This window comes from Balaenoptera musculus, chromosome 10, assembly GCF_009873245.2.
Source record: "Balaenoptera musculus isolate JJ_BM4_2016_0621 chromosome 10, mBalMus1.pri.v3, whole genome shotgun sequence".
In the NCBI taxonomy this organism is placed as follows: Eukaryota; Metazoa; Chordata; class Mammalia; order Artiodactyla; family Balaenopteridae; genus Balaenoptera; species Balaenoptera musculus.
This window is the reverse complement of record NC_045794.1, coordinates 83,704,940-83,731,316: the sequence shown is the minus strand read 5'-3', so window position 1 is coordinate 83,731,316 and position 26,377 is coordinate 83,704,940. Positions and strand designations below refer to the sequence as shown.

General features: G+C 38.3%; 1 protein-coding gene across 2 annotated transcripts in view; it reads right to left on the bottom strand.

The window, feature by feature from the left end:
- ANO4 (anoctamin 4) overlaps window positions 1–26,377 on the bottom strand; it is a 445,216-nt gene that overhangs the window by 184,288 nt on the left and 234,551 nt on the right. The window contains exons 4-5 of one of the 2 annotated variants that reach the window (XM_036866241.1): window positions 21,048–21,152; window positions 2,409–2,545 (exon numbers count right to left, since the gene is read on the bottom strand). In XM_036866241.1, coding sequence (XP_036722136.1) covers window positions 2,409–2,545; window positions 21,048–21,152 — 242 coding nt within the window. The remainder of the gene's footprint in view (window positions 1–2,408; window positions 2,546–21,047; window positions 21,153–26,377) is intronic. The other variant, XM_036866242.1, reaches the window with a different exon arrangement.

Genomic DNA, 26,377 nt, shown 5'->3' with positions numbered 1-26,377 from the left:
TTAATTAATTAAAAAACAAAAAACAAAAAAACCCCTGAGCCTTGGGTGAGTAATATTAAAGAACAATTAAAACTAAATGCATTTCCTTGTGTTTTATCAAAATTACACTTTCATTAATGAAAAATGTAAACAAGAGGAAACAAAATAAAAATCGGAAAAAGCAGTCAAATGGGCAAAACTTAAGACACCTAACAATACCAAATGTTGGCAAGGATGTGGAGCAACTGAGAATTCTCACATTCTACAGGTGAGAGTGAAAATTGATATATTTACTCTGGAAAACACACTAGCATCATCTTGTAAAATTGAACATTTACATAACATATATCCCTACAGAAATTCCTGGTAAAGCAACTAGGAAACATGTATATGAATGTTCACAGCAGCATTATTCATAAGAGAAAAAAATTTAAACATAGGAATCAATGCAAATCAATGAACAGGCAAATAGATAAATAAACTGTAGAACAGTGATACAGTGGAATATTATACAGCAGTGAAAATGAACTACTGATGCATCTAATAGTAAGCAAAAATCTTAAGAACAATATTGACAGAAAAAAGCAAGTCACAAAAGACTTTATACTGTATGATACCATTTTTTATAAAGCACAAAATAAAATCAATGTAAAATAAGTTGTTAAGGCTACTTATGTATGCATGGTAAAACGATTTTTAGAGTAAGAGAATAAAAAACACAAAAATTCAGGAAGACAGTCCATCTGGTAGGAGAGAAGGACGGGACCACACGTGGTTTGATGGTTTTAGTAATACTTTAGTCCAGAGTTTCTCAAATTTTTTGCCCACATTAAGAAAAATATTTTTCTTGTGATATTTGTGTATACAGTCGTGAACAACAACGGGGTTGAATCCACTTGTAACTTATAGTCATAGTGGGGCCTCCATATCCACAGTTCCTTGGCATCATGGATTCAACCAACCATATACCATGTGGTAATGTAGTGTCTACTACTGAAAAACATTCATGTATAGGTGGACCCACACAGTTCAAACCCAAGTCATTCAAGGGTCAACTGTATGCATAAACACACAAAAAATTTGAGGACACAGTACACATCAGTTTCCAAATAGTAGTATGAAGAAGGAACACATGCCAGACCTCCAAGGCCATTGCTAGAATCCATATTCATGCACAAGTGACATGCATGCAACCTCATCCAAAAGGAAAATCTCAGTCAGGAGTGATGGAAATAACATGTCTCATACCTGGTGTAGGTATTTATAATTGATGACCAATCCTCACTGACTATTTTTGGCTTCTGCCTTAAGAGGTACTCAGAACTCTACCCAAATAAACACTTTCTTAACAATCATCTGCCAGGGAAGGGAGCTATCCTGTAGATTTAACACATTAGCATCTAACTGCAAAACCAGCCAAGCCTTCAAGAGGAGGGTTAGCAAAGCCCTAACCTACCAAGACTGTTTCATCATCTATAAATTAAGGGGATTACACTAGCTGCTTTTTGAGGTGCCTTTCAAGGCCTTCCTTTATGCCACATTATGGCATCCAAAGTTTCTGTGTGAAGAGATGATGATAGAATGAGTTTTTTCTTACAAAAAACAAAAACAAAAACAAAAAAATCCCATACATAGATAAGTAGCATATGGTATTTATAGAGAGGACAGGGAAGCTTGGTAGAAGTAAACAATTTTCCCTGGTCAAAGGTGTTATCCTTTCACTAGTTAACAGCCTCTAGAATAATAAAAACTTTAAGAATACACAATAAATTAGTGACTCTGATCTCTGTTCCTATCACCTAAACCTAGTGCATATACAAAGGAGATATTAAACTCCACTGAGACACAGCTGAGCAACAGTGAATGCCTTTAACAAAATACTTCCCCCCCCCCCCAAAATGACACATGAACAGATGGGTCTATTTACAATTGCAATGAGTTTCCAGATTACAGAGGCAAATGGAAACTCAGAGAGGCTTCAGACAACACAACACCTACTGAGATCTGGTCCACTCTGTGTCACTGTTCTACGTGCTGGGAGATTTCAACAGAAATTGATTTCATTTCAATTTTACAGGATTTCAACATCCTTGTAAAGCTAACTTTTTACTAGTTAGCAACACCCAGAATTGTAGATCATTTTAAAATGATGGGTGGTTTTAAGAATCTTCTCTATAAAAACAAAATGCCTTTAGGTATAAGGTAAGTGCATGACCCACTGAAAGTTTGTTTTGAGAGTAAGTAGATTTCGGATCCCTGAAATGTGCTAGACTCCTAGAGGACATCACAGAATTACAAGACCTGGTCCTTTTTTTCCTCAGGAACCCACAGTTCAATGAGATGATGACTTTAAACAATCTACTGGAATATGCTTCTCAGGTTCCTGCCTGGATCAAGAGTCGTGTTTTTAAGAAATCGCATACTCTTACCTCTCCCGCTGCTTCCAATCTGCTAGCATCATCTGAAGTACTGGTCAGGTTTCCAGGGTGAAGGAGAGAATCATCATCTTTGCAAGGACTGTTGACAGCTTCCAATTCATCAAAAAGAATATTGACATCCTTGGCCACTAGAATCAAAGTAAATACAAGTCGGGGTAAGAATCTGGGATCTTAAAAGCAATACTAAAAGTAAAGACATCTTGGGACTTTGCTGGTGGTGCAGTGGTTAAGAATCCACCTGCCAATGCAGGGGACACAGGTTTGAGCCCTGGTTCGGGAAGATCCCACATGCCACGGAGCAGCTAAGCCCATGTGCCACAACTACAGAGACTGTACTCTAGAGCCCGCGCATCACAACTACTGAGGCTGCATGCCACAACTACTGAACCCCGCATGCCTAGAGCCCATGCTCTGCAACAAGAGACGCCACCGCAATGAGAAGCCTGCGCACCGCAACAAAGAGTAGCCCCCACTCGCCACAACTAGAGAAAGCCCGTGCACAGCAACGAAGACCCAACACAGCCAAAAATAAAAATTAAATTAATTAAAAAAAAATTAAGACACTTAAAAAAAAAGTAAAGACATCTCCCTTTGGCTTCATATTTTTTCATTGTTTCAATAACCCCTTGAATGACAGGTATATTATTTCCTAAGAGAAACGGATGTCAGATGTAAAACATGTTTGACCAGTGTCTTCATTAGGCAAGATGGACAATGTGAAGCAAAGTATCTTCATAGTGTAAATATAACTTGTCTTCCATGATAACAGGAGGTGTTGTGTTTGCTTAGCTTTCCTTCATATAGTTGTTTAGCATAAGGTTCTTTAAGACTTCTAAGAACTCATTTTGTGTTGGAGATGACCTATATTTTAAAAATTTTTTGTTTTTATTTAAATGCCATACAACTTGCTAAGTGAACCCATAAATGTGCTACTTGCATAGTTCAGTAAGAACTGGGATTTTATTTCTCCTTTGTTACTTCTTTAAGGCCTAACAGAGAAAAGCTGATGCAGTAATAAAGCATGCAGTTAGGTTTTTTGCCTTTCTTCTTCCTCTACTCATGAATTGGAATTATGAATTGAGCCACTCAGGAACTCTCCCAAAAGACTCTTGATGCTAATATGTCAACAGATAAAGCACTGTATATGGAGTCGTAAATACAGAATACCACACTCAAATGCACACAGTGTTGCAGTACGCCAGAAAGCAAAGTTCAACACTAGTGGATGGGAAAATATAATGCCAGGTATGGGTCCCTTCGTTATTTTTTATTGAAGTACAGTTGATTTACAATGTTTCAGTTGTACAGGAAGAATGTACATTTATATATTTATTCTTTTTCAGATCCTTTTCCATTATAGTTTATTACAAGATATTGAATATAGTTCCCTGTTATACAGTAGGTCCTTGTTGTTTATCTATTTTTATATATAGTAGTGTATATCTGTTAATCCCAAATTCACAATTTATCCTTCCCCCTCTTTTTCCTTTGGTAACTGTAAGTTTGTTTTCTATGTCTGTGAGTCTATTTCTGTTTTGTAAATATGTTCAGTTGTATCATATTTCAGATTCCACATATAAGTTAAATATGATATTTGGCTTTCTCTGTCTGACTTCACTTAGTATGATAATCTCTAGGTCCATCCATGTTGCTGCAATGGCATTATTTCATTCTTTTTTATGGCTGAGTAATATTCCATTGTATATATGTATCACATCTTCTTTATCCATTCATCTGTCAATAGACATTTAGGTTGCTTCCATGTCTTGGCTACTGTAAATAGTGCTGCTATGAACATCGGGGTGCATGTATCTTTTTGAATTGGAAATTTCTCCGGATATATGCCCAGGATTGGCACTGCAGAGTCACTTTTAGGTTTTAAGGAAAACTCCATTCTATTCTCCATAGTGGCTGCACCAATTTATATTCCCACCAACAGTGTAGGAGGGTTCCCTTTTCTCCACACCTTCTCCAGCATTTATTATTTGTAGACTTTTTGATGATGGCCATTCTGACTGGTGTGAGGTGATACCTCATTATAGCTTTGATTTGCATTTCTCTAATAATTAGTGACATTGAGCATCTTTTCATGTGCCTGTTGGCCATCTGTATGTCTTCTTTGGAGTAATGTCTATTTAGGTATTCTGCCCATTTTTTGATTGGGTTGTTTGGGTTTTGTTTCGTTTTGTTTTGTTTTTTTGATACTGAGCTGTATACGTTGTTTGTGTATTTTGGAAATTAAGCCCTTGTCAGTCGCATCGTTTGCAAATATTTTCTCTCAGTCCATAGGTTGTCTTCTTGTTTTGTTTATGGTTTCCTTTGCTGTGCAAAAGCTTTTAAGTTTAATTAGGTCCCAGTTGTTTATTTTTGCTTTTGGGGTCTCTTCTTTATTGACTCAAATTATATGCCAACATTGAAGTTCACTTTTTTCTTTGATGCTTTAAAAACAGCTAAGTATTTTTAACCTATCAGAAGCTGCTGACCAGTATAATTTATAGGAGTTTGAGTTCTATTTACCCAAGCATACAAAAGAGTATTCATTCTTTCATCTAAAAAAATTTTAGAGGTGTGCACACTATGTGTCAGGCACCGAGCTGTGCAGTGACTGTACCATGGTGAATAAAAGTGATGTGTCTTCCTGCCCTTCTGGTAATAACAAAGCAAATAATCAAAGAAATGTGAAGTGTGGTGAGTGCTATAAAGAACAGAGTCTAGATATAGAGAGAACAATGATAATGTACTTAGACGGGGTGACCAGGATCTAAAGCTGTATCCAAGTGTGTGATTTGGGGCAATTCATTTAACTGCAAGTTTTTCATTTGTAAAATAAAACAGGCATGGGAATAAAATGGACGTTTATTGCTTACTATGATAGGCTGAATCTGGACCCCAAAGGTGACCTAATCCCTGGAACGTGTGAATGTGTTATCTTATATGGGAAAAGGGACTTCATAGATTTGATTAAGTCAAGATCTTAAAATGGGAAGATTATCCAGGATTATATGAGTAGGCCAATGTAATTACAAGAGAGGCAGGAAGGTCAGAATGAGAGAGAGAGAGACACTGGAAGATGCTATGCTGCTGGCTTTGAAAATAGAGGACAAGGTCACAAGGCAAGGAATCTAGAAGATAGAAAAGGCAAGAAAGCAGATTCTCCCCTAGAGCCTGTAGAAGGAACACAGTCTTGCTGACACCTTGAGGATGTCTGACGTTCAGAACTGTAAGATAATAAACCTGTGCTGTTTTAAGTTACTAAGTTTGTGGTAATTTGTTACAGCAGCAAAAAGTAACTAATACACTTACTAGAGGTTTTGAGGCTCTGAGGCTACAAAGGAAAAACATCATAATCTTTTCATACAATCAAGGTTTAGGAGCATCTACACTGGGCCAGGCGCTGTGCCAGGTGCTCAAGAAGAAGCACTAACACTTTGGAGGAAGTACAGTATGCTGTGGGAGATGTCAAAGTCAAAGACAACTTCCCTGACCACCCTATGTAAAGAAGCTGCCCCTCACCCAATTACTCTCCATCTCCTCCTCTCACTGCTCATTTCCTTCACAGCATGTGTCATAGACTGTTAATTATTTATTCATTTGTTTACTTGTATGCTGGATGTCTAACCTATTAGAATATAAGTTCCATAAGGGCAGGGACCCTATCTGTCTTGACTGGTGTACAGAGGTCCAGGCATGGAGTAAGCCCTCAACTCATATTTGTTGAATAAAAGAATGACCTCAAAGTAGTCACTGTCTAATGATGTGTAAGAGTCCTATTTTCTCCACTGTGCTATGGCTCTGGGATCTTGCATATACGTTTCTCCAAACATAACTCTTATTCACAAGCCAGGAGCTCCACAATTTCAAGTAAATACCGGTTAAATTTTCAAGGAGATAGTGATGACTTTCTAAGTAGATACTGGTTATATTTGAACAATGGGGTAAAAATATTCTTTTAACAACATCAGAAGACCTGCTTACTATTTTCCAAACTCTACCGCTTAGCTGTGTGAATTTGTGTTTCCAACTCCTCACTGGTGAGACAGGTACAGAAAACTTCTTTAAGGGTGGCTGAGAGTATTATGTGAGATTATGTACATGTTAGCAGGGTGGCTGACATATGGCAGATCCATAAGAAATGTTGGTTTCTTGATTTTAGACTCTGGGACCTTAAGTTAGCATTTCAGCATCATCAATACAAAAAGGCAGAGGAAGCATTTACAAGTTGGAATGGTTATTCAGAGTGATGGATTGGGATGAGATGTGACATAAAGGGGGAAGCTAAAGAGGACACTGAGATTTTTGTCTTGGTGACTGGCTCTCACTGGGGAGAAACTCTTGAATATCCATTCATCCATCCATGAGAATTGCCCCTATGCTTTTGCCAAGGATACAAAATTACCACGTCATCTTCCACCAGTATCACTTTCTGGTGTTGGCACAATCTGTTCAAGAAAGCCTTCGACATCTCTGGTCCTCAACTGGTCCTAAATTGTCACCCTGAAGGCAATTGGTATGGTCTGGAGACATTTTTGATCTCGAGGGGTGGTGCTAGTCATATCTAGTGGGAAGAAGCCAGGGATGCTGCTAAATAGCCTTCAATGCACAGAACAGCCCTTACAGCATAGAGTTCTCCAGCCCAAAATGTCAACAGTGCTGAGGTGGAGGAATTCCACTCTACATTAAAGGCCCAGCTATTTGATTCTACAGGGACCAGCTATCTTGGGAAAAGGGAGAGAAGCCCTTTGCTTTCCTTACTGCTGCCCACAAGAATTACTCTCTGGAAGTTATTATGGGACTGATGCTACCTGAGAGCTCAAGGGAAATCAGTATGTCAGGCAATCTGATATTTGTACAATGAGTGGTATGAAGGCACCATTATTACCTGCCAGTCTCTCAAGAGCTTCAGACTAGATTAGAAATGCTGAAGTGTCAGAAAATGCTCAGCTGATGGATTAAAGTTTTACTGAGCTCTGCCCAACAGAGCAACAGTCAGTTCTACCCACCACAGGTCCCTCCCATCAGGAAATTTGCACAAGCCTCTTAGAGAGACTCATCCATCAGAGGGCAGAGAGCAGAAGCAAGAAGAACTACAATCCTGTAGCCTGTGGAACAAGAACCACATTCACAGAAAGATAGACAAGATGAAAAGGCAGAGGGCTATGTACCAGATGAAAGAACAAGATAAAACCTCAGAAAAACAACTAAATGAAGTGGAGATAGGCAACCTTCCAGAAAAAGAATTCAGAATAATGATAGTGAAGATGATCCAGGACCTAGGAAAAGAATGGAGGCAAAGATTGAGAAGATGCAAGAAATGTTTAACAAAGACCTAGAAGAGTTAAAGAACAAACAGAGATGAACAATACAATAACTGAAATGAAAACTACACTAGAGGGAATCAATAGCAGAATAACTGAGGCAGAAGAACGGATAAGTGACCTGGAAGACAGAAAGGTGGAATTCACTGCTGCAGAACGGAATAAAGAAAAAAGAATGAAAAGAAATGAAGACAGCCTAAGAGACCTCTGGGACAACATTAAACGCAACAATATTCACATTATAGGGGTCCCAGAAGGAGAAGAGAGAGAGAAAGGACTAGAGAAAATATTTGAAGAGATTATAGTCGAAAACTTCCCTAACATGGGAAAGGAAATAGCCACCCAAGTCCAGGAAGCGCAGAGAGTCCCAGGCAGGATAAACCCAAGGAGAAACACTCCAAGACACATAGTAATCAAACTGACAAATATTAAAGACAAAGAAAAATTATTGAAAGCAGCAAGGGAAAAATGACAAATATCATACAAGGGAACTCCCATAAGGTTAACAGCTGATTTCTCAGCAGAAACTCCACAAGCCAGAAGGGAGTGGCACAATATATTTCAAGTGATGAAAGGGAAGAACCTACAACCAAGATTACTCTACCTAGCAAGGATCGCATTCAGATTCGATGGAGAAATCAAAAGCTTTACAGACAAGCAAAAGCTAAGAGAATTCAGCACCACCAAACCAGCTCTACAACAAATGCTAAAGGAACTTCTCTAAGTGGGAAACACAAGAGAAGAAAAGGACCTACAAAAACAAACCCAAAACAATTAAGAAAATGGTCATAGGAACATACATATCGATAATTACCTTAAACGTGAATGGATTAAATGCCCCAACCAAAAGACATAGACTGGCTGAATGGATACAAAAACAAGACCCATATATATGCTGTCTACAAGAGACCCACTTTAGACCTAGGGACACATACAGACTGAAAGTGAGGGGATGGAAAAAGATATTCCATGCAAATGGAAATCAAAAGAAAGCTGGAGTAGCTATACTCATATCAGATAAAATAGACTTTAAAATAAAGAATGTTACAAGAGACCAAGAAGGACACTACATAATGATCAAGGGATCAATCCGAGAAGAGGATATAACAATTATAAATATATATGCACCCAACATAGGAGCATCTCCATACATAAGGCAAATGCTAACAGCTATAAAACAGGAAATCAACAGTAACAAAATAATAGTGGGGGACTTTAACACCTCACTTACACCAATGGACAGATCATCCAAAATGAAAATAAATAAGGAAACAGAAGCTTTAAATGACACAATAGACCAGATAGATTTAATTGATATTTATAGGATATTCCATCCAAAAACAGCAGATTACACTTTCTTCTCAAGGGCACATGGAACATTCTCCAGGATAGATCACATCTTGGGTCACAAATCAAGCCTCAGTAAATTTAAGAAAAGTGAAATCATATCAAGCATCTTTTCTGATCACAACGCTATGAGATTAGAAATGAATTATAGGGAAAAAAACGTAAAAGACACAAACATATGGAGGCTAAACAATACGTTACTAAATAACAAAGAGATCACTGAAGAAATCAAAGAGGAAATCAAAAAACACTTAGAGACAAATGACAATGAAAACATGATGATCCAAAACCTATGGGATGCAGCAAAAGCAGTTCTAAGAGGGAAGTTTATAGCTATACAAGCTTACCTCAAGAAACAAGAAAAATCTCAAATAAACAATCTAACCTTAAACCTAAAGGAACTAGAGAAAGAAGAACAAACAAAACCCAAAGTTAGCAGAAGGAAAGAAATCATAAAGATCAGAGCAGAAATAAATGAAATAGAAACAAAGAAAACAATAGCAAAGATCAATAAAACTAAAAGCTGGTTCTTTGAGAAGATAAACAAAATTGATAAACCATTAGCCAGACTCATCAAGAAAAAGAGGGTGAGGACTCAAATCGATAAAATTAGAAATGAAAAAGGAGAAGTTACAACAGACACCACAGAAATACAAAGCACCCTAAGAGACTACTACAAGCAACTCTATGCCAATAAAATGGACAACCTGGAAGAAATGAACAAATTCTTAGAAAGGTATAAACTTCCAAGACTGAACCAGGAAGGAATAGAAAATATGAATAGAACAATCACAAGTAATGAAATTGAAACTGTGATTAAAAATCTTCCAACAAACAAAGGTCCAGGACCAGATGGCTTCACAGGTGAATTCTATCAAACATTTAGAGAAGAGCTAACATCCATTTTTCTCAAACTCTTCCAAAAAATTGTGGAGGAAGGAACACTCCCAAACTCATTCTATGAGGCCACCATCACTCTGATACCAAAACCAGACAAAGATACTACAAAAAAAGAAAATTACAGACCAATATCACTGATGAATATAGATGCAAAAATCCTCAACAAGATACTAGCAAACAGAATCCAGCAACACATTAAAAGGATCATACACCATGGTCAAGTGTGATTTATCCCAGGGATGCAAGGATTCTTCAATATACGCAAATCAATCAATGTGATACACCATATTAACAAATTGAAGAAGAAAAACCATATGATCACCTCAATAGATGCAGAAAAAGCTTCTGACAAAATTCAACACCCATTTATGATAAAAACTCTCCAGAAAGTGGGCATAGAGGGAACCTACCTCAACATAATAAAGGCCATATATGACAAACCCACAGCAAACATCATTCTCAATGGTGAAAAACTGAAAGCATTTCCTCTAAGGTCAGGAACAAGACAAGGATGTCCACTCTCATCACTATTATTCAACATAGTTTTGGAGGTTTTAGTCACAGCAATCAGAGAAGAAAAAGAAATAAAAGGAATACAGAGTGGAAAACAAGAAGTAAAACTGTCACTCTTTGAAGATGACATGATACTATACATAGAGGATCCTAAAGATGCCACCAGAGAACTACTAGAGTTAATCAGTGAATTTGGTAAAGTTGCAGGATACAAAATTAATGCACAGATATCTCTTGCATTCCTATACACTAATGATGAAAAATCTGAAAGAGAAATTAAGGAAACACTCCCATTTACCACTGCAACAAAAAGAATAAAATACCTAGGAATAAACCTACCTAGGGAGACAAAAGACCTGTATACAGAAAACTATAAGACACTGATGAAAGAAATTAAAGATGATACCAACAGATGGAGAGAGATACCATGTTCTTGGATTGGAAGAATCAATATTGTGAAAATGACTATACTACCCAAAGCAATCTACAGATTCAATACAATCCCTATCTAATTACCAATGGCAGTTTTTACGGAACTAGAACAAAAAATCTTAAAATTTGTATGGAGACACAAAAGACCCCGAATAGCCACAGCAGTCTTGAGGGAAAAAAATGGAGCTGGAAAAATCAGACTCCCTGACTTCAGACTATACTACATAGCTACAGTAATCAAGACAGTATGGTACTGGCATAAAAACAGAAATATAGATCAATGAAACAGGATAGGAAGCCCGGAGATAAACCCATGCACCTATGGTCAACTAATCTATGACAAAGGAGGGAAGGATATACAACGGAGAAAAGACAGTCTCTTCAATAAGTGGTGCTCGGAAAACTGGACAGCTACGTGTAAAAGAATGAAATTAGAACACTCCCTAACACCATACACAAAAATAAACTCAAAATGGATTCGAGACCCAAATGTAACACTGGACACTATAAAGCTCTTAGGGGAAAACATAGGAAGAACACTCTTTGACATAAATCACAGCAAGATCTTTTTTGATCCACCTCCTAGAGTAATGGAAATAAAAACAAAAATAAACAAATGGGACCTAATGAAACTTCAAAGCTTTTGCACAGCAAAGGAAACCATAAACAACACGAAAAGACAACCCTCAGAATGGGAGAAAATATTTGCCAATGAATCAACGGACAAAGGATTAATCTCCAAAATATATAAACAGCTCACACAGCTCAATATTAAAAAAACAAACAACCCAATCCAGAAATGGGCACAAGACTTAAATAGACATTTCTCCAAAGAAGACATACAGATGGCCAAGAAGCACATGAAAAGCTGCTCAACATCACTAATTATTAGAGAAATGCAAATCAAAACTACAATGAGGTATCATCTCACACCAGTTAGAATGGGCATCATCAGAGAATCTACAAACAACAAATGCTGGAGAGGGTGTGAAAAAAAAGGGAACCCTCTTGCACTGTTGGTGGGAATGTAAATTGATACAGCCACTATGGAGAACAGTATGGAAGTTCCTTAAAAAACTAAAAATAGAATTACCATATGATCCAGCAATCCCACTACTGGGCATATACTCAGAGAAAACCATAATTCAAAAAGACACATGCACCCCAATGTTCATTGCAGCACTATTTACAATAGCCAGGTCATGGAAGCAACCTAAATGCCCATTGACAGATGAATGGATAAAGAAGAGGTGGTACATATATACAATGGAATATTACTCAGCCATAAAAAGGAACAAAACTGGGTCATTTGTTGAGACGTGGATGGATCTAGAGACTGTCATACACAGTGAAGTAAGTCAGAAAGAGAAAAACAAATATCGTATATTAACGCATGTATGTGGAACCTAGAAAAATGGTACAGATGAACCAGTTTGTAGGGCAGAAATAGAGACACAGATGTAGAGAACAAACGTATGGACACCAAGGGGGGAAAGCGGTGGGTGCCGGGGGTACGGGTGTGCTGAATTGGGCGATTGGGATTGACATGTATACAGTGATGTGTATAAAATTGATGACTAATAAGAACCTGCTGTATAAAAAAAGAAATAAAATTAAATTTAAAAGTTTTTTTTAAAAAAAAGAAAATGCTCAGCTGAACATGTGGTCAGTAAGAAGACTGTACAACATGTAAACACTCCACAGAAGAAACATGTGCCCTTCGTCGGTATTTCACCACTGTCACTGATAGATCCGCTTTAACTACAAGGTAAGTTTTAGGAACAAAGTACAACCTCCTTTGATGCGAACTTTCATTCTCTTCTTTAAGAAAACCCCCAACTCTGAAGTTCACCAATTTTTAGAAATCTATTTATTCAACAAGTTGTTACTGAGTACCTACCCTGGGCAGACACTGAGCTGGGCTAAAAGCTGGGGCTTAAGTACTGGACATGACAGGCAGGACCCCTGACCTCACAGAGTTCATGGTCCAGCCAAGGTGGGAGCAGGACCTCTCCCTCTCTGGCACAGACGTGACAAACATCCTCTTCATCCAAACAAGGTCACTTGTTAATGGATCCCATTACCTCCCTCATACTTTTTTTCTTGAATAAAAAAGTTTGATAATTATCTGTCTGGTAGAATTCTGCAATTAGGCTCATTAAATAAGAGAGTCCAATGTTCAGAGAAGTCAATTAAGAATGGCAAGAGAGAGAAAGAGAGAGAATTAAAAAATTCCATGCAAACCAGGTATGGACCTGCATTGTATTCAGACTCAGGAAGGGCTGTGTGAACAGAACTTGGCAGTTAACATGGGTCCCAGTAGGTGGATACCACGCATTTGGGAAAGCAAGGGAGATCCCCAAATGATTCTCTTTTGCAAAAAGCAGGCACTCAGCCTAAAGAGACCTAGGAACTAAACAGCAGGGAATCACATTTAACAACTGAACAAGGGTCAAGAAACTCAAATTGCCTGGGAGACCAAAAATCAGCTACAGTCTCTGAGTAAAGCCAGAAACTCAGCATAGAAAAGAGATTTCTGAGGGCTGGCTTGTGATACTCTCCCAGAATGGAGGCAGAACAGAGAAGGCAGAGGGCCAGGAAGCAGGAGATGCTGACATTCTTCCTGTGTGGGAAGGCAAATTTGCCGCCGGAGTACTGAATCTACTCATCAAATATCTGCAATTATTTCAATTATTCCTTCAGTGAAAATCATTTGGGATGTTAGCGATTATTCGATTCTCTTGGGAAAAGAGACTGCAAATATACCGCAAGGGCTCAAACAAGTGAACTGATTATCTTCTGTCACTTGTTCATTAAACCAACATTTAGTTTAGGTGCGGGAGGTATAAACATGACCAAGACATGAGTGGGAAGCCTCGTACTTCCAGACAAGAGGATGAAATTGAGGAATCAGTGGTATAAAGGCAACGAAAAAACAAATCACAAATGTTTAGACTGTTTTTGAAACAGTCTAAAAGAGTAAAAAATAAATTCCAAAAAATCAAATAGTTCGACTCCCTGCTCTTTTTAAAAAATAACCCCACCTTGGCATTATAGTTCAGGAGTACTTTAATCTCAGTATTTTCTGATGCAGAGAAAATAAAGTGAAATTATAGGTCACTGAAGAAGACATGAAAGGGCTGTGCAGTATAATCCAAGTATCTATATTTGTTCTCCAGTGTGCCAGTTCATTATACTATTTTTATCCCGAGTTCCAAATTATTACATCTGATGCACAGAATTCTGAAGGTATTACATATTGACCTCAAAGCCTCATTAGAAAATGAAAAAAAGAAAAGAAAAAAGATTGTTCATGTCTCAATTTAAACACTTAGCTGGCTGTTTTATAACCAGTTCATCTTTACATTTAGGGTCCCTTTCAGGTGAAGGCCCAAGGCAGCTCCAAATTTGACACAAGGGCTAGCAAACAAGAGGTGCTCAATGCCCATTTTAAAATAAAAGCTAGATTAAGATTATATCAATTGCCATTTTTTTCTTATTCTAATTATCTCACTGCCATTGCTTGAAGGAATCTGTTTTTCTCTTGGATTCAGAGTTAAATAGGAAGAAAGTGGGAAAGGACGACAATTTATTCAGAGCCAACCAGGTGTGAAGGATTGTGAGGCTTGTTTTCTCCTTCCATCCTCAGAACACCTTATGAGACAGGTAGTATGAGAAAGAAGCCAGGTTCAGAAGTCCTAAGTATGGTCACACAGCTCATAAGTGACAGAGATGAATCTGAACCCAGGTCTGACTCCCAAATCCAGGCTATTTCTAGCTGACTCCTTGGTTTTGCGGAAAGCTTTCTACTGTTCTTAAATCATGTTTGGCTTTCAAGAACAGGAAGTCATTTAACCAGCAAACAATTGTCACAGTTTTAACATTTATCTGAATAAAGCTAGACTTTACATCTGTAGCCCGACAAGTCTGACACTTCTACAAATTTAACAAATATATCAAATTAAATGTTTTTTAAAAATTCAGGAAAACGCACAGCCTCAGCACAGCTTTGAGCACCCTAGGCTGGGATTTTAAAAACCAAACACTGCTTAGCATTTATATGGCACTAGCAAGACTAGGGCCCTCTAGAAGTTCACTACTCTTCAAATGAATCTGATAACGTCCCTAAGGCAGAGACTGCCTGGTGGACCAAGAAGAAGAAAAAGTAAGCCTAAGTTAGAAAACTCAAAATAAACAATTGGAAAGGACATAAATCCTTCCTTAGCTGCCTTTATTCATTTCTAATAGGTCAGTGGTTTTCAAAGTGTGTTCCTGGGAACCCCAGGATTCTTTTGAGGAACTTCAGGGGCCATGGAGGGGCCAAAAAGAAAACTGCGCAAAGTCCTACACCTTTTACCCCTACCTACTCCAAACAGCTCAGTTATCTCTTACACAGATATTATATGTGATAATATAATATATAATTATATTCTAATTATATAATATTTATATTACATAATATCAATGTTATTGATATTATATGTAAAAATATATGGGGGGGGAAAAGACAGATTCCAACTTTTAAAAAGTTTGGAGACCTCTGCTAGTGTGTTATGGCAACAATTAAATGGGTATGTTAACATTTCCCCAAAGAAAAACTGGGATAAGCAAGCTGGGGTTCTAATGATTACAGATCTGAGAGCAGGCACTTTTTTTCTGCCGTGGAAAGTTAACTCGAAATGCTTTTAAGGTTCAAAATGTGCCTTTAAAAAAACAAGTCATGAGTTTTTAAAAAATGTGTGGTTGGGAAGGATGCTGTTTATAAAATTACAGAGCATACACGACGGCATGGGGTGCCCACAATACACTCTGCAACGGGGCCAAGATCATTAACTTGTTCCCAAGACAGCGTGTTTCTTAAGAAGAGCTTCTCTTGCAACTGCTCCATTCTAAAGAAAAGACAGACACCTTGGTCACTTCTGTAACAAGGCAGCTAATGATGGCACCTCTTACAGCCCTGGGAACGATATTTAGAGAAGGACTGTATACCTGATGCAAACTTTGCTCAGTAGCCTCGGTTCCCTTTTCACAACTAGAAACAAGGTCAGTGATGTTGTACATTAAAAATCTTAAAAGTCTACTGACCATAACTGTCCCTTCTCTGGAAAGAGCGTGAGCTTTGGATTTAGACAAACCTGAGTTCAAACGCTAGTCCTCCCACTTACTGACTCTTAGATTGGAATCTTTAACTTGTTCAAGCTTTAATTTCTTTATCTTTTAAGTGGGGATAATACAACGTACCAGAGAGGATTGTTGTGAGGAATGAAGACGAGGTGGCAGCCAACATGCCCACAGCGCTTACCGTGTGCCAGGCACTAAGGGCTTTGCATAGATTGTCTATAACTACCTCCCTTTTACAGATGTGGAAATTAAGGCAAAGAGAGTTTAAGACTAAATAAAATAATACAGGTAAAAAGTCAACCACAGAGTTGCCAGACAAGATGTTCAACTCATGTCAGTTCCTCCCTCTCCCCCATCTTTCCCTTTGAAACAGCATAGCCATGTGAATCTAAAATACAATGGGAAATCAGGGCTCAAGACACTGGATTCAAAATGACTCACTGGATGTCACTGAGAAATGACTAAGTCTCATCACCCACAGAAGCAAGAGCACCACCAGTGTGGGAACAGCTATATGATTGCTTAGGGACATATGCAGGCACAAAGCGCCAGACTATAGTGTAACAATCATCCAATGATCCTTCCAACCTCCCAGTTCTCCTTCCAAATACTTTGCTATTTGCTCTCTTTCGTTCCCTAATCCATTAGAACCTAATGGACTATATCACAATAAAGTCTGTCAGGGTATGAATGCCACTCAGGAGTCCCCAGAGTCTATACAGTTGGCCCTCTATATCCACAGGTTTCCCATCTGAGGTTACAACCAACCCATCCACAGCAGAGTTTCATTTCAGTCATTGCTGACATTCCCACTCCTCTACCTCACACATCCAGAACTGCACAAAGGTTCTAGAGGTTTTGCAAACTACTCTGGTCTCCAAGCTGCTCCCCTGGCTACTGCTGAGCTGCCCCCTTTGTGAGTCTACAGTGGAATTCACTCACTCATGCATTAACAAAATTGACTGAGCAGCTACTATACTCCATACTCTGCTCAAGGAACTGGGTATACAACAAAGAAACAGGAAGATGAGACTGCTGCCTTCCCAGAGCCTCCAAAGTTCCCTGAATGCTGAAGGATCTGTTCCTTCCTCAGGCTGCAGAATCTCAGCCATGGCTGGCAGTTCAGGTGGCCCAGGCACAGTCCCCCCAGGCACAAAACACAGCCACTCCCTCTCTTCCCACCACTTACAAGAAGCCATGTTACCACTGCAGGACACTCCAAGGAAGCCTGTCTTAGGACATTCCTCCTGTCTATTTCTCTCTCTCTCTTTCTTCTTCTCCTATCTAAGCATCAGGCACTCAGGAGCTCAGACTTTCAGAGAACAAAAGGCAGGAACTTTAGGCAACACAAAACTCTGCAGAGGACTTCCCTGGTGGCGCAGTGGTTAAGAATCTGCCTGCCAATGCAGGGGACACAGGTTCGAGCCCTGGTCCGGGAAAATCCAACATGCTGCGGAGCAACTAAGTCCGTGACCCACAACTACTGAGCCTGAGCTCTAAAGCCCGCAAGCCACAACTATTGAGCGCACATGCCACAACTACTGAAGCCCACACGCCTAGAGCCTGCACTCTGCAACAAGAGAAGCCACCACAGTGAGAAGCCCGCACACCACAATGAAGAGTAGCCCCCGCTCGCCCCAACTAGAGAAAGCCCATGCACAGCAACGAAGACCCAATGCAGCCATAAACAAACAAATAAATAAATAAATAAATTTATTTTTTTAAAAAAAACTCTGCTGAAACAAAGGCGTTGAAGAGACCTGGCTGCTATGTTGGGATGAGAATAGAAAGGGAGGGAAAAAAAACATGATGGAAAAAATACACACACACCCAAACACAAGTACCCCCTTACATTAGACTGCCACATATAAAGGCTTTTCTCCTAGAAAGCAAATGGGTTGCTTTCATTTTGAACAATAAGACAAAGTTTTTCCTGAATCCAACTGTGCACCAAAACGTTCACCACCGCTTTAAAGTGTTATGCCTAGTACAGTACCTGGCATATGACAGGTGAGATGGATACATGAATGGGTGGATAAAATAACTCTCTCCTTCCTATAAGCCATACATCTGATATGGGGGAAGTTGAAAAACAACTTATGGATGGTTAACCATTCTGAGACATCTTCTTTTGAACAGATGAAGCTATACTAAGGGCATAAGCAATATAGGAAAAAATGTAAATGTATTTTACAACGTAGAAGCATGGTAGAGGAATTCTTGCATCAAGATGTAACAACATAAGAATAAAATTGTAAAAATCCAAAGTAGTTCATTTTTTCCTAATCATTTTTATCTCACTTTTTATTTAGCATAACAAGGACTGACATACAATGAAATATTGACTTTATCATATATTAATCATATTGCCTGGGGAGGTATATTCACCTTTAAAATGGAGAAAACAGTATCTATTAATTACAGTTGTTTTAACAATGACAAGAGATAGTAAGGGAGAGCACTTACTATGATGGCTGCTAAGACACTCAAGAAATGTTTGAAACACGCACACACACACACACACACACACACACACGCAGAGTCTTCGAGCCCAATCTTGAAGGTCATACATATATGTCCACGAATTCTAAGAAACAGTGAAATCTTTCCATCATCCTGCTAATCCCAATAAAAACATTTTTAGCAGACAAGGAGTTTTACTGATGTTCAAATCCTATATTTTTTACATTTTTTATATTTTGGTCTTTCAAAGCTTTCTATAAACAATAATCTAAGGCACAGTCCCTTGAAGAACCAAACTATGTGTTTTTATACTTAGAAATTTCAATGAACTGGTTAAACATCTGAATCATATTTAGAATCTCTAGTTAGACACGGAAGGTAGATAAACAGCCCAAATCTTTCTTACCAGAGTTGCCCCAGACTGTGTGGACAGCTTCCCAAACCTACTTAGCATAAAACTTGTTTTTTAAACAAGAAAATAAACAGATTAATTCTCAAACACTGGAAAATTCTTAAACCGATAAAAACTTGATTTGCTTTTTAAACTGAAGTAATATTTCCTTTTTCTTGTTTTCAAATTTAAATATTAAGTTCTCACAAACTTCTACTCTTCTACTTGTTCATAAAGAGATCACCATTCTAAACTATAAAACAGTTAACATCATAAACAAATGTGTTTTTACTAAGGTGTGCTCACAAAAATTACGATAAAAATAGCCTTATGAGCATTTAGTTCATTTTTTTTTACAATAATACTAGCTTTTTGATTAATAAGTTTTTTTTTAACATCTTTATTGGAGTATAATTGCTTTACAATGGTGTGTTAGTTTCTGCTTTATAACAAAGTGAGTCAGCTATACATATATCCCCATATCCCCTCCCTCTTGCATCTCCCTCCCACGCTCCCTATCCCACCCCTCTAGGTGGTCACAAAGCACCGAGCTGATCTCCCTGTGCTATGCGGCTGCTTCCCACTAGCTATTGGTTTTACATTTGGTAGTGTATATATGTCCATGCCACTCTCTCACTTTGTCCCAGCTTACCCTTCCCCCTCCCCGTGTCCTCAAGTCCATTCTCTAGTAGGTCTGCGTCTTTATTCTCATCCTAAGTTCATTCAGCCCTAAAAAAATTGAAGTTCATCTCCCATATCTGCATAGAAGCCAGCTTTTACCATTCATTAAAAAAATCCTTTCAGCAAAGTATAATCTATCATCTTTCAAATCAAAGGAAGTAATTACACAATTTTATAACTTTCCATGAAAAGTTAATTTCTTTCCAATGTCTATTAATTTGATTTTTATTCTCCCGGGGATATTTTTTCACTTTTATTCAGTAACCTAGTATGAAGGGATTGCCCACCCAGAACAAATAGTTGGTCCTCTTATAGTCTTCATTAAAAATATTTCTCTCAGAAGTAGCCTCATCTTCAATTCCAGGATCCTTCACCTCAGTGTTTAAACCCTATACCAAGTACATTCATGAAGGAATTAAACGAAGAGTAAGAGACTCTCCATTCCACTCTGGTCTCCATTATTTATCTTATTACGTCGGCACTTAACTTCTCCCACCCTGAGCTGTCCTACCTGTAAAGTGGACATAGTAATTACCCCATAAGGTCAGGAGGGTAGTGCAATGACAAAAGGGGATAAATAGTACTAAAATGCTTTAAAATGTTCACAGAAAATATAGAAATATAAATATAATTTAGAAATATGTATTTCATTGTATAGAAATGCAATGTCACAAAACTAAAAGTAGCAAAAGATTGCAGTAGTTCTTTATACAATGCTCCTCCAGTCTACACTCTTCAAATCCAATATTACATAATACTATTTGATATTAAAAGACTAACATTATCTAGAATTAGAGCTCTGACAGCAAAACACGAATGCTGATGACTTAGTATGTGATACTGCATCGCTATCCTCAATGCTAAATCTCTAACTTGAGCAAATGTATTGATTATGATAAAGTTCTTAGTGAAAACTGTATAACAATAAAATAGTGGAAGAAGAGTAAACCTTGATTAATCAAAATGCTTAGAAAAGAGGAATCTACTTCTCGGTCACGGCCCAGCATCAATGACTCCAATACCCATTTTGGAGAATAAAATTCTCCTGATTTCAGCTTACTGAGTCAACATTTACTTCTTACTACTGATATCTGAGTGAAGGAATAGTATTCTGTTTTCTTAAAGATTTTTCTTTGATTATGATTAATCAAGGAATCTAAAAAATTATAATACCCACTTACTTACTAAATATTATAGCATACTAAATATACAGAATTTATAATCCCTCTACAGTTTTCCCACTAGGCTTCATCGAAGACCCCAAAACTATGTGGTTCAGTTTCAAAAATTAAACCAGCATTTCACTAACCATCTCTTCTGGTGTCAAAATTATTTTACACAGCATCTCTTTTAAGACATCATTTTATTTTAAAGTTTGGCATCTAAGGTTTCTAGTTTTATTACCCCTCCCAAGTGTTATAACAGTTTCTCCTTTCACGGTGAATTTAAAATTGGAGTGAAACTTACTTTCTTGTATTGCATTAAGAATCTCTGAAAAGTCCACATCACTCTTTGGCCCGTCAGGTAGTATTTGCATATCCAGCTGGTAGCTTTGCAAATCCACACCTCCTTCTAGAGAAACGAAAGATATTCATGGAGTTTGCACTGGTTATCAGACAGCCCAGCATCAGGGTCCCAAGGAGAAGCAATGTCAAAATCTAAAAAGAACAGCCAGCTGGTTTGCCAATGATCCTCCCACGTGGACAAATGACTTTTAAAAGATGAGGAACATTACTAGCCATTTGCCCCTTATGGGACCAAAAAGGTTTAATTGTATTTCCAAGGCAAAAATAAGGCAATTACTTTATTAAAATACCACATACTTCATAGCATTTATGGGTGATTTCCTAGGTGAAGAATATAACATGCTAGCCTCCACCACAAGGACATTTAAAATTATTCTCAGCTTCTACATGGCTAAAAAGGGACAGTCACCACTAATACTTTATGAAGCCATCTTCCTTAAAATGGTAATAATTTATTTAAAGGAAAGGATTTAATATTCCTGATATCACAGAAAAATGGTATCAATTTTTTCTCTCACAGTTGGACTTCCCCTGTTATATCATTTACTTTTCAATTATACCAGAATACTTTAATTTATTCTATGAAGTAGTTAAGGCCCTTGTACTAGGTTTGCCCAATGTATTTTTGGTGCGTTCTAAAGAAAGAGGTGCTGCTCCACACACCTATACAACATTTAAGGAAGTCAAAGAAACCAAGATATCAAAAAGTAGCTTTGGGGCTTCCCTGGTGGCGCAGTGGTTGAGAATCTGCCTGCCAATGCAGGGGACGCGGGTTCGAGCCCCAGTCTGGGAGGATCCCACATGCCGCGGAGCAACTAGACCCGTGAGCCACAACTACTGAGCCTGCGCGTCTGGAGCCTGTGCTCCGCAGCAAGAGAGGCCGCGATAGTGAGAGGCCCGCGCGCTGTGATGGAGAGTGGCCCCCACTTGCCGCAACTAGAGAAAGCCCTCGCACAGAAACAAAGACCCAACACAGCCATAAATAAATAAATAAACCCAAAAGTTAAAAAAAAAAAGTAGCTTTATCATTAATAATAATAAATCTCTGAATGCTTCTTAAAATAATCAGTAAGAACATCTCCAATCTGATGAGTCTGGAAGGGCTAAACGTCAGTGCTAAAATAAACAGAGAGCCTGATAAATAAAATGGGGTACACTCTAGCTTCCAAAATTTTTGTAGAAATAATTCTTTTATAAGCCCAGGAATTATTCTTAGCCTTGAATAAAATTTCAGTTACATCCCTAAAACTCAAGAAGAATAAGACACAGTTACTATCTTACAAGAACACTCATTCTGGGAGGGGAATGGACACAAGTAACTATAATAGAAGGTGAGCTTTAGGAGGGCAGGAACTTTTGTCTGCATGCTATAACCCATCACTTAGAACAGTGTCTAGCACAGAGTAGGCTCTCAACTAACGTAGATGGAACGAATTTATGAGGATATGCGGTACTTATGAAACAAAGGCAGGAGAGTAACAAGTAAAGCTATAAGCTCAGATTCTGGGAGGCAGACAAACCAGCATTCAAATTCTTACTAGGGGACACCGAATATCTCTAGATCTTAGTTTCCTCATCCATGAAATGCATGATAGTAACAGTCACACAGAGTAGCCATGAGGACTAAATGAGATAATGCATGAAAAGCTCTTAGCTGTCATAGCACTCAGTAAATGGAAGCCATTACTATTATCATCCATAATAATTTATTATAGCGACACTGGCATTTCTACAGAAACTATCCAGCCATTGAATAATGAGAAGGAATCCATGAGTCAATTATTTGGGACCAGCATGCATTTAAAGTGACAGTTAAGCACTGCAGACACAGCAGTGAATTTTTAAATGCATGCATTCAGTTGGCTCATTGCAAGGTCTGAAGTTATCAGTGAGACTAAGCTTCTCAATGGAACAGAACAAAGGTGTCTTCCTGCTGGTCCAGAATTTAAATGGGCTATCTGCTATTTTCTCCGCCATGGCCAGCTACCTTGAATGGGTAGGGAAAAGTTTTGATGCTTTTCAACCTCTACTAAGGCTAGTTACCTTTGTTGCGCTCAGTAACCAAAGACCCAAAGACCTCACAATGACATCAACAGGGGGAAAAAAAAAAAATTCAATACCACTTTTCAGCCAGGCTGCATGCTATGTACTTTATTATCTCATTTAGTTTTTACTCTAACCTTGAAAAGGAGGTGCAGTAAGTAGTAATTTGCCCCAAAAAGCTACTAAGTTGTAAAGATATAATACCAACCCATGCCCTTAACTGGTCTTTAAAATCACACATACCCAAGCGGTCAAAACCACAGGCTGTTAGAAATAAGAAAATTTACCAATTTTCACTGGACTTAACAACAGTCCAGGACTTCGGACCAGGACAAAAGTCATTACATAACCTAAAAAGCAAATGACTTTTAAAATAGCCTAATAAATAGAAGCCCAATTTATTTACTTGCTGTTTGTCACAGGAGTTCATAAATTCATGTGGAAGTAGTGATGACTATGAAATAACTGTAACTTTTCATAACTAAAATTCCATAATTTTTAATAAATTTTTTGTTAGAGGACAGGTAGGAGCATAAGAAGTCACAAAAGAAGCAACACAAAGAGGCATTTGGGTCATCAAAGCCTGTCTTTCAAGAATATTAAAAACGTGGGGAAGAAAAAAGTGAAGAAAGTGGATATAAGGATACAGATAAATATATAGATATATCTCAAGTATACTAAAAACCACACCATTTTTTAAAAATTATTTATTTATTTATTTATTTATTTTGGCTGTGTTGGGTCTTCGTTTCTGTGCGAGGGCTTTCTCTAGTTGCGGCAAGTGGGGGCCACTCTTCATCGCGGTATGCGGGCCTCTCACTGTCGCGGCCTCTCTCGTTGTGGAGCACAAGCCAGACGTGCAGGCTCAGTAGTTGTGGCTCACGGGCCCAGCTGCTCCGCGGCATGTGGGATCTCCCCAGACTAGGGCTCGAACCCGTGTCCCCTGCATTGACAGGCAGATTCTCAACCACTGCGCCACCAGGGAAGCCCCACACCATTTTATATGACTAGAAAAGGAAGAAAATACTGCATTAGGTACGGAAGTTCTCTCACCTGTGAAATGATGGGTATATTCTGTTTTATTCTTTATTTTTTCTATGTTTTTCACAATACGCAAAATATTTTAAAGTTATTTAAAAATTCAGATTGTGGGGCTTCCCTGGTGGTGCAGTGGTTGAGAGTCTGCCTGCCAATGCAGGGAACACAGGTTCGAGCCCTGGTCTGGGAAGATCCCACATGCCGCGGAGCAACTAGGCCCGTGAGCCACAATTACTGAGCCTGCGCATCTGGAGTCTGTGCTCCGCAACAAGAGAGGCCGCGATAATGAGAGGCCCGTGCGCCGCGATGAAGAGTGGCCCCCACTTGCTGCAACTAGAGAAAGCCCTCGTGCAGAAATGAGGACCCAACATAGCCATAAATAAATAAATAATAATTTAAAAAAAAATTCAGATTGTGGCAGTAGAGGATATTAAGTTTTTAAAATTCAGGATTCAAGACTTAAAGACTACAGATGTTAAACCATTAAGGAACTAATTTAATAAAAGTTTTTCCAAATTAATACAATTCTTAACCTATATAAGTCAAATAGCTCTAAACTGCAAGATGCAACATTCTCTTCATAGTAAACATTAAGATCGCATTTAGAATCCTTAAAATATAAGGCATTTTTCTTCCTCTGCTCTAGAAGAAATACAAAATTTATTTATTTTATGAAATACAAAATGTATTTCATAAAGTAAAAAAAGTGTATTTTATGAAAATATACTTTCATAAAATATAAGGGTCTAGAATTTCTGGCAGTAAGTCATTCACTAAAGTCTAAGATGACGAAGTAGGGGATGCTGTAAAACAAGGACTTCTGTAAACTTTCCTAAATGGAGAGTGATCACTGGACAAGGATATTTTCAAATGAATCCGTCAAGGTGACAATCTTCACCTTTAGCACGTACTGCCCAAGTGAAAGAGACTGAATAACTTCAATATACAAGAAGTTGTGTGTCTACTTTGGACTTTTGATATTTAATTAATCATTGTTAATCCTGCAGTGTTGGTGTGATTTCTAAAAGTCGAGAATTGGACTTCTTCCTATGGTCATGGATGACTCTGACTTTGTCAAAACACAAAGCTCTGAAAAAACTAGGCAAGACAGTGAAGGTGTCATGGTTTCAAACTGAAGGGCCTCAGTAATTGACATGCAACTAAGTGCAATCCCAAGAAAAGGAAACAAATAAGTTACATTATAGAGGGAAGCTAAAAAGGTTTCCTAAAGATGTCGAGAACCTACTGAACAATTTTTAAAAATGAAAAATAGCTACAAAATTCATGTGATCTCCAAATTTACCTTTAGCTTTTCTCACACTTGATTGATAGGAGTGATTAAATTCAAATCTTAATTGTGATTTGTAGTATGAGTAAAATTGAAAGTAGTTTCGATAAAAAGTAACCTTGATAACAGCACTTGCATTCAATAAAACTTCTTCAGCTGAGCAAACATCTTAAAAATTCACTTTAGATTTGTACCTAGCATACATGGATTTTAGCTAAATCCTTATATACAAAAGGGACCAAAAAAAGCTTCAAATATGAATTTCTTAGTTACCAAATATGTCGATTCCTCTCCCATCCCAACCATCTCTGCCTATAGAAATCCCTTTCTAGTTTCAAGGCCCCTCCTAAATGCTCTGTGGTTCAAGCATTTCTTGATTCTAACAAGTAAATACCCTTTTTCACCCACTGAACCCATATAGCTATCTATATTTTATCTTTTTTTTACAGTACATGTTTTCCATCAAAATTACCTAGCACCGTGAAGACACAGACAAATGTGAGTTCCTAGCCCTCCCTGTCTAGATTTCTTCCTCATCTCTAGCACCTTCGACTAGATTGTAACTTGATGCAGGCCTGGCACCAAACTGCATCCACCTTTTTGTCTCCTACAGAACCTAGGACAAGGCCTTGAACATATTAGTTTCTTGGTTAAAGCTCTTTTACGGCAACTTCACATTACTAGCAACAGCAGTAGATACAGACTAAGAAAATGTCCCAGTCTTCCTTTCTAGTCCACAACTTTAACACATCTTGACAGGTTATCTATAGATCAGGGGTCCCCAACCACTGGGCCGAGGACTGGTACCTCGGAGGTGAGTGGCGGGGGAGCGAGAGAAGCTTCATCTGCCGCTCCCCACTGCTCGCGTTACTCCCTGAACCAACCACCCGACCCTGGTCCGT